We start from the raw sequence: 8,337 nt of genomic DNA, 5'->3' as shown, positions 1-8,337 counted from the left end.
TTTTGTCAAGTTAATATAGAAAATACCAAAATTTTAAAAGCTTCTTTTGGCTCAAAGTTTGAGTCTCAGTTGTACTTCTGAAGACTTGGTTTATTACTAGTGAACTTTCATTGCAGATAGAACGTGGATGTTTATCAGTGGGCTCAGTAATGAAAGATGCTTGTTTTTCCCTACAGACTTCCTTTTTTATGTGAGCCATTTCTCATCTCTGTGTGAGGAAACTGTCTGTCTTACTAATATTCATCATCTGAATTTTTCAGTCCAAATCTACAGTATTTTCAACATAGCTTACTTTCTAAAGAAAAAATTACAAAGAAACTTCTGTGCATTAATCAATAGAACTATTTCAATTTGAAGGTTTTGTTGTGGGGTTTTTTTTGTTTGTTTTTTTTTTTTTAAACACTGAAATGTACCTCTCCCTAGCATCCTGTTCAATTAATTCAGCTTGAGAAATTCAACATTTAAAACGAAAAACCTTCTGTTCTGTGTTGATGTGGTGCCGGCTTTGTTTGTTTTGTAGTGGAGGAGGGGCCCCGGGGGTGGCAACTCCTGTGAGAAACTGCTGAAAGCTCCCCAGGCTTCAAAAAGTCTGGCTCCATCTCTGGCTAATGTTGACACCATCACTGACAAAGGATGCGGCTCTGTGATTAACATATTCAAGAAAGGGAAACAACTGGCTGTAAGAGCTCAGGGCAGAGGAGAGAGGAGGAGGAGGAGGAGGAGGAGGAGGAGGGAGAGAAATAATAAAGGTAAGGCCAGTGCCGGAGTAGAGATACCGAGGTCAGTGAGGATAGAGAGGAAGAAAGTGTTGCCACATTTCATGGAATCTGAGGACTTAAATTTAAAGTAATAATCAACTCAAGGTAATCATCATCTTGCTCCTAACAGTGATCTTTTAAGCACTGGCCTTTCACAACAGCCCACCTCACACATTTGGTGAGGGATGATGGTGGGTGACAGTAGGTGAAAGAGGCAAAGCTCAGCTCCTGCATGGTGTGTGACAGCTCATCACACCATTGCTGTATTAACAGTGGTCTTTCACCTGAACTTCCTACCATGACAATGCAAAATACATTCATATTGCCTAGCAAATATTTCAAACCAATTATAAACTGCAAAGGCTGATGCTATGGTCAGAGGTTTAGGAAACAAACCAAAAGTTAACAGCCCCTTCATGGCACTGAAGTCACAGTACAGGCAAACCCACGCACATTACAGAACCATAGAACGGTTTGGGTTGTATTAAAGATCATCTAGTTTCAGGTTCCCTGCATATCACATTCCTGGGAAACGATTGCCCGTGGCTCTGATATGCAGAGCACTGGTGGAAAACCAGCACTCCCTGGATGCAGACATTATATATGCAGCTCTCTAATTGCTTAGTATTTTGAAGGAAAATCACATGTATCCACAGTGGGTGGCTCACTGTTTCATGCTGAAATACACCCTCCCCTCAAAGTCACTGCTGCACTGATACAAGTTTATCTTGCATATACCAACACCTTTTTCAAATGCTGGAAAATCAGAGTACACTAATTTCAGTGTTACCTACCAGATCCCCAGCCCTGCTTGGTGTGTGTGCAGTGGCACACTAGCAGTGTCTTCGACGACCCAAGTCCAGAAGTGGAGCATCTATTTCACATGAAAAAAATGATAAAGCAAATATATAACTACTTTTATTTTCTACTAAGAGGCTCTGCGACTATCTTGTGTCTAAACACAGATCTCAAAATTTTGGTAAAATATAAAGTTTGGCTGTAGACAATCCATGCTATTAGAAGCTCACATAAATGCTTAAATAGCTAAAATAAATCAATGTGCCTTTTCTATGACAGCTCTATCATTCATAAATGTAGCTATATGATTCTGCATGATCAGCTAAGTAAGTATTCAGCAAGCTTAGTATTCAGCAAATTACTGCCAACTCTACATGCAATCTGTGTTTCCTGGGCTTAATAGGAAACATGCTTGTAGTATCAACTTGCTCTTCTGTTAGTTTGTGTGAAGAGAGAAAGTCATGTCTTGTGCAGTAGTGATAGACAGAATTAGCACCAATGGCAGAAATTAAACACATTGCCTGTGGTTGGCTGACTCCTGGTGATGATGATGTAGTTTCTTAATTTGGTTGATTTTCATGAATCTACATTCACAGTGATGATTCCACCAATAGGGTTGAACCTAAACAGTGTAATTGGTCCCAGTTCATGAGAACTTTCACTTACGTTGGCCTATTGTGTCTAGTCACAAAGATCACTACTTACCACCTATGAGCAAACTCTGAAAGAATCATCTAAAATTTACCTATTGCTACTTAGATGCATAATTTTTTGCCATCAGGAAATGGTTACGTTTTAATTATGTCTAATTCTGAGGAATCTTACTTATTCACTGCTTGGTGATTCCCTCAGTATCTCTTGCATGTGTCAGGAAGAAGAACATCAGAAACAAGGTAGTGCTGTGCTGATTATAATTTTAATTTCTTTCCATTAGTAGTAGACTTCTATAGGGAACTTGTAGCCTGTTTTTATATGCTTGTAGCCAGCATGTCTTTATAGACTTAATACAAAAAAAACCCCTGAAGCTCTTATGTCAGAAACTGAGTCTGTGTCTTTCATCCTGAAAGTGTTGTGCCCTGATACAACTATTTGTGCTCATGGGCTGCATTATACCACTGAATTTGCAATTTAGTTCAGATTTCATCATTTTGCCATGTTACCAACTGTTAAGGAATAAGAACAGGTTTAAAAGTAAATAGTGAATAATTATAATATGCATGATATGCATAGTGTTTTGTGAGAAGCTATGACATGAAAAAGGGATATGGAATACAGACTATGTTCAGTGACTTGGTTTCTAGTGCAGCACCTTCTTGTTTAAAAATGGTACAAAAGGGACAGATTGGCCCATACAACTGCTTTAGATATCTAGACAGACTGTGAACAGCCTGATTCCCTCTTTAAGAAGTTGAAACTCCTTATTTTTATAGACAGGGTTACTTTTATGGATGTTATTAAAACATCTGTTCTTCAAGATACATCTCTGTAGACAGTACTAAGGTTCTACAATCTCAATATTTAAAGAAAAGAACCCTCTAGTTAATTGGTATATCATGGATTTATCTTGATCTTTCTTTTCCATTAGAACTATCTTGTTTCCTCAACTAGAAATTTTAAGACCTTGCCATGAGCTAAAAAATTCCTTACTGGTATTTAAAACAATTTAGCATGAAGTTTAAAATAGTAAATGAATGTATAGGGAATTAACTTGGAAAGTGTCAAATATAAAAATTAATTGAGCTAAGTACAGAGTAGACAATATTATGCCTTGCAGGTATGTTTAATGCAGATGTGCATATTATGATGATTAGTTGGTTCAATTAAGTTTTCTACTGATCACTGCAGTAATCTGCATTAAAACAACAAAGTAAAACACATACCAGTCACAGTCAAAAGAAAAGAAATCTTGTATATGAATATATGTGTATTTTTTTAAGAATTATTTCCTTGAAGGTCCTTGAAGAAATCCCTGGTATATACTCTAAATCGATGCAACAAGATGGCCAAGAAAATTATGGCTTAATCCCCTTGGCAGCAGAAACGCCAAGTGGCATAAAAACAAAAAAATCAAGCCTGCAAATTGCTTATGATACTCAGGCTACTCGTCAGAGAATTTTCACCACAAATTTGTCCATAGGCTGCAAGTGTTTTTTTAATGCACATGTAATTTACAAAAAAAAAAAAAGAAAAAGGGTAGGACACCAGCTGAAAGAAAGCATTTATTAAATCAAAGACAATATTTTCCTTTTAATATCTACAAGTCAACACTGAACTGACTTTATTCAAGAACGAACACAATGTACAAAAAAAATATGTCTGTTATAAAAATATGTCCTTTTTTTTCTTGGCTACTGAACTGAAAACATTTTGACAATTGCAAGGTTTGGCAAGCAAATTTAATCTTCTATTACCAATGGCCAAAGTTCAAATAATTTTGTAATTGTAGCATATTTAGGACTCATTGATGAAGTGGCACTGGAAATGCTGACCTCTAAAAAAACAATCACTGCACTGCCATGTGTTTGTGCATCCAGACATGTGGACATCTTGATCTTCCTTCACTACAAATCAGTACCTTAATCAGTGAAGACTGACTATCCAACCTAATTGGAACTATTCAACCAGGTAATTGACACCTACCACTGGAATTCATCACAGAGAGGGCATCCTACCTCCCTGGCCTGTCTTCTGTGTGTTGTCTGCAAACTGAGAGAGGAGATCAGGTAGATTCATACCTAAGCTTCTATCAGTCTGACAGCTGTGACAATGTGAAATCAAGGAAAAGATGGGAAAAGAATTAAAATAATTTACGATAACAGTTTCTATTTATGAACACATGAGTTTTTTGTGTATAAAAATGGATCTGACCAGGCTCAGTTATGCCTTACTTGTTAAGATATTTTTTTATCACATTAAAATTTAACTCAACCAGGACTCAAAGCATCAACTTCTCTCAAACCATCAATCACGAGGGAAAAAAGGGAAAGCTTATAGATGCAAATGATAGCAGTATGATAATAAAACACATTTTCACAATGTGTAAAAGAAACATGCTTTGGAACCTGAGCAAAAGGCATTTTACTGATTTAGTAAAAAGTTACCCTGTATTTTGTTGTCATTGCCATTTGTTCTGCCAGCTTAGTAAATTGCTCTGACCCTTAAATATTTAGTACACAGAAACTGACAACTACTTAGAGCTAAGTCTCTAAATTTTTCAGCTAATTTTTCAAGCAGTCTGATACGGTGCTACTGGAAATGATCACACAGCCTAAAATTATGAAAACCTGTAGAAGAAAAAGAAGCAGCCAAACATGATGCTTTTCTTTTTTAAATAACTAAAGAACTTCCACAAACTTAGATTTGATAGGTACTACACTGCTTTACAATCTGAAGGTCAGCTCTTTCAAAATAAATATATTGAAAATTTACAACAAATGCCTCGTGAATGCAAGCTCTCTCTTTATGATATCAAGATGAGTTGGATAAAAACTGTCTTAACGACATAGCTCTGAAGTAGCAAAGTTACAGTTTTTCAGAAACAGGGATGAATTAATGCTGCAGCCAAATTTTTCACCAGTCTGCAATACACAGTTTTAATTTTTTCTTCTATATTTCTTTCCACTATACAAAACTACCTCACAAACTATGTGGTCATTGTATGATATCACTGTGCTTGCATGTCCCAGACCTTTCAAAAAATGGGTATGAAGAACAGATGATTTAAGACATTAATAGAAACTCACTCGTTTCTAATTTACTTGAGTGGAGAAGAGATTTGATGACTAAAACACAAGAGAATGTTGTGCATTAGTACTTCTGAAGGATGAGGGAATACAGTTGGTGCTTTAATTTGGCTTAAAAGAAAGCAAAAGCTAAAACCAACCATAAACACATTAATGTCCATGACACTGGTAGAAATCAGCATGTATATGCCACCAAAAGGCACGGTTGGACCAATCTGACAAATGGCATCATCAGAGCAGAACAGCAACTTTTTACCCGAGTAATCACAAAGAGAGAGCAATGAGCAATCATATCTCTCGCCATGAGCACAGAAAGCAGTCACCAAGGCAAAGAGGGGACACAGGAAAGAAGATACAGGAACCCACATAAACCTGGAACACAGAAAAAACACATGAAACTGAGTTTTGAACATTCAGAGCGAACATTTTCCTACTGTAATTTTGCTATTCATTGATTTAACACCATGTGTATTGTACTTAAATGGATGGAACGTTTGCGAAAATGGTATCCCAGTCATATCACAAAATTCATTTAAATTATGTTAAATGGCTAACTTCACTTCCAAAGATTTGCCTACAATATCATCTTATGTAAAAAACAGGTTTACAAGCAGACTGATGCAATCTGCAAGGACAATCTCTTGTTCAATGTGTAAAAAATTAACATGCTTATATAATGATGCTGAAGTGTTTTATTCAGAAACATGTTTTCAAATTAGGCATCATAAAGACATATCTATTTATAGGGAGCTAATTATGAAGTAGTATGGTGACTCTTCCTCCTACTCTAACAAAGCCTAGAAAGCAGAGTGCAATACTTACTGGAAAGGTTTCCCCAGGGTTATCCTGCCTTTGTATCTACAAGCTGCATCTGAACATTTGCAGACATGCCACCCCCATAGCCTCCTTTGGATTGCATTTGGTTCTGAATTGAGCTGACCTGAAGAGAGAAGGAAAAGGGGGTTAGGGAAGACACGGAAGGCAGTCAGTGAGCTATGGTGTCTTCTTGCTTTCAATTTTATTTCTTACTCAGGTCTGTTTTTAAGTGCTCCTCCACCATTAAAGCTACATTATCAGCCCAGGCTTCCTGAAATTTTCACTGCTGCAGGCAGTTTAGAAGAAGAGATGACAGAACTGGCACTAAGGCAGAAGTTCTCTGTCTCTCCTAAAGAAAATGCCTTGAATCAGGCTTTCACTGAGCTGCTTGATCATTCAAAATAAATAAATAGATAAATGAAATCTCTTACTGATATCCAACTCTACTCCATCTGACAAGCTGTAATTTATATTGTTATATCGAAAATTCTTTTTCCCAAATATGATAAACCAGACAAGGTAACACAATTAATTATTTAATCTGAAAACTATAAGGAATTATTACAGAGTGCTGGGAGCAGCAGTTAAAGATTTATGAGCACAGGCATTGCTCTCATCAATCCTCCCAGTCAGTGGAAAAGGACAGGAAAAGGCCAACAGTAACATAAAACTCAACAAATGTTTGAAGGAGTGGTGCCATAATCAGGGCTTTGGCTACCTAGATCAGAAGGCCCATTTTGATAAAACTGCTGGAGGCCAATGTGGCCCGCCTGTCAGAGAAGGGGGGAAAGAGTCTTTGGCCAGAGGCTGCCAATTTAGTTAGGAGGGCTTTAAACTAGGGATGCTGGGAGAGAGGATCCTCAGTTCATTCCACACCCACCAAGGTAAGGACAAAGCCATTAACAGATTCCCTGGGCCTGGAATAGAACCATAGGCTAAGATAAAAATGTGTGTACTGACAGATACAAGCCCTGCCATTAAAGCTGATTCTAAGGAGACACATCTCAAACGTCTCTATGCAAATCCTTAAAGCATGGGGGATACAGATGATGAGTTCCACATCTGTGAATGCCTGCAGGGTCTGATGTTATTAGGATCACCGCAGATGGGACGGCTCCTGTGAGCAGAGCACAGGGATGTCCGGGTATAAACTGTTTAGGAAGGACAAAAAGGGAAAAAGAGAAAAGAGTGTCTCCCTATAGATCAGTGACCAGCTGGAGTCCATGGAGCTCCACTTGGGGATGGATGAGGAGCTGACAGAGACCCTATGGGTCAGAATTAAAGGGAAGTCAGGGGCAAGAAATATCGTAGTGGTGTCTGCTGAGTGGTGATCCTCAAGAGTCAGTACTCAGACCCGTGCTGTTTAACATCTTTGTTGGCAACATGGACAGGAATCGAATGCATCTTCAGCAAGTTTGCCAACAACACCACACTGTGTGGTGAAGTCAACACATTGGAAATAAGGGATGCTATCCATAGGGACCCTGACAGACTTGAGAAGGGGGCTCTTGCAAACTGCATGAAGTTCAACAGGGCCAGGAGCAACAACAAAGAAAAATTCTTTCCTGTCAGGATGGTGAGATGCTGGAACAGGTTGCCCAGGGAAGGTAAAAAAGAAAAAAAAAGAAAAAAAGTGGAATCCATAGATCTTTCCAGCTTGTGTTGTGTGAGTCAAAATCATCAGCTCCAACACTAGTGGTATGGTCTTTTTCTCTCTGCACCCCAGGGCATACATAACAAGTACACAGTGATCACGAAATAGTATTAATTCAAGGCTGCAGCTTCTGAAATTTAACTTGCAGCAAAGCTTGTGCCTGCAGGGCAGCATTTGCAATTATAGTATGTATGGTCCTTCACAGGGACTTCAAAACAACACTAGAAAGCTGTATTAAAACAGCACTGGACAAATATTTCCAAGTAGCTTGTGTGATATTTACCCTGTCTACAAAGACAAAGAGGTATATTGTTTTCCACCACAAAGCAAAACATGCACACACACAAAATGAATCATCACAGCTCTTTCTTACACACTGCTTCTCAAGAAAATAGGGAAAAAAGGACCTGTTTTAGGAACTTTGTCTTCAACACTATGTATCTGATAGAGCTGTACAGTAGATAGGAATTTTATGTTGTTAAGTAGCACAATGTTAAATCATTATATACATTGGTGCTTTGCTCAATTAAGTGATTCAGCAAAGCAATGTTCACATTTTCCTGTGGGG

The 8,337-nt window shown here is 38.0% G+C and overlaps 1 protein-coding gene across 2 annotated transcripts in view; it reads right to left on the bottom strand.

Moving 5' to 3' along the window:
* Window positions 1–3,762: 3,762 nt before the first annotated feature.
* Window positions 3,763–8,337, bottom strand: part of CDC42SE2 (CDC42 small effector 2) — a 63,727-nt gene continuing 59,152 nt past the window's right edge. For both annotated transcript variants that reach the window (XM_071730494.1, XM_071730495.1), the window contains 2 exons: window positions 6,122–6,239; window positions 3,763–5,671 (listed from right to left, as the gene is read on the bottom strand). In XM_071730494.1, coding sequence (XP_071586595.1) covers window positions 6,141–6,239 — 99 coding nt within the window. In that variant the 3' untranslated portion in view covers window positions 3,763–5,671; window positions 6,122–6,140. The remainder of the gene's footprint in view (window positions 5,672–6,121; window positions 6,240–8,337) is intronic.

This window comes from Heliangelus exortis, chromosome Z (genome assembly GCF_036169615.1).
Source record: "Heliangelus exortis chromosome Z, bHelExo1.hap1, whole genome shotgun sequence".
In the NCBI taxonomy this organism is placed as follows: Eukaryota; Metazoa; Chordata; class Aves; order Apodiformes; family Trochilidae; genus Heliangelus; species Heliangelus exortis.
The sequence above is the reverse complement of the archived record's forward strand: the minus strand, read 5'-3'. Positions and strand labels throughout refer to the sequence as shown.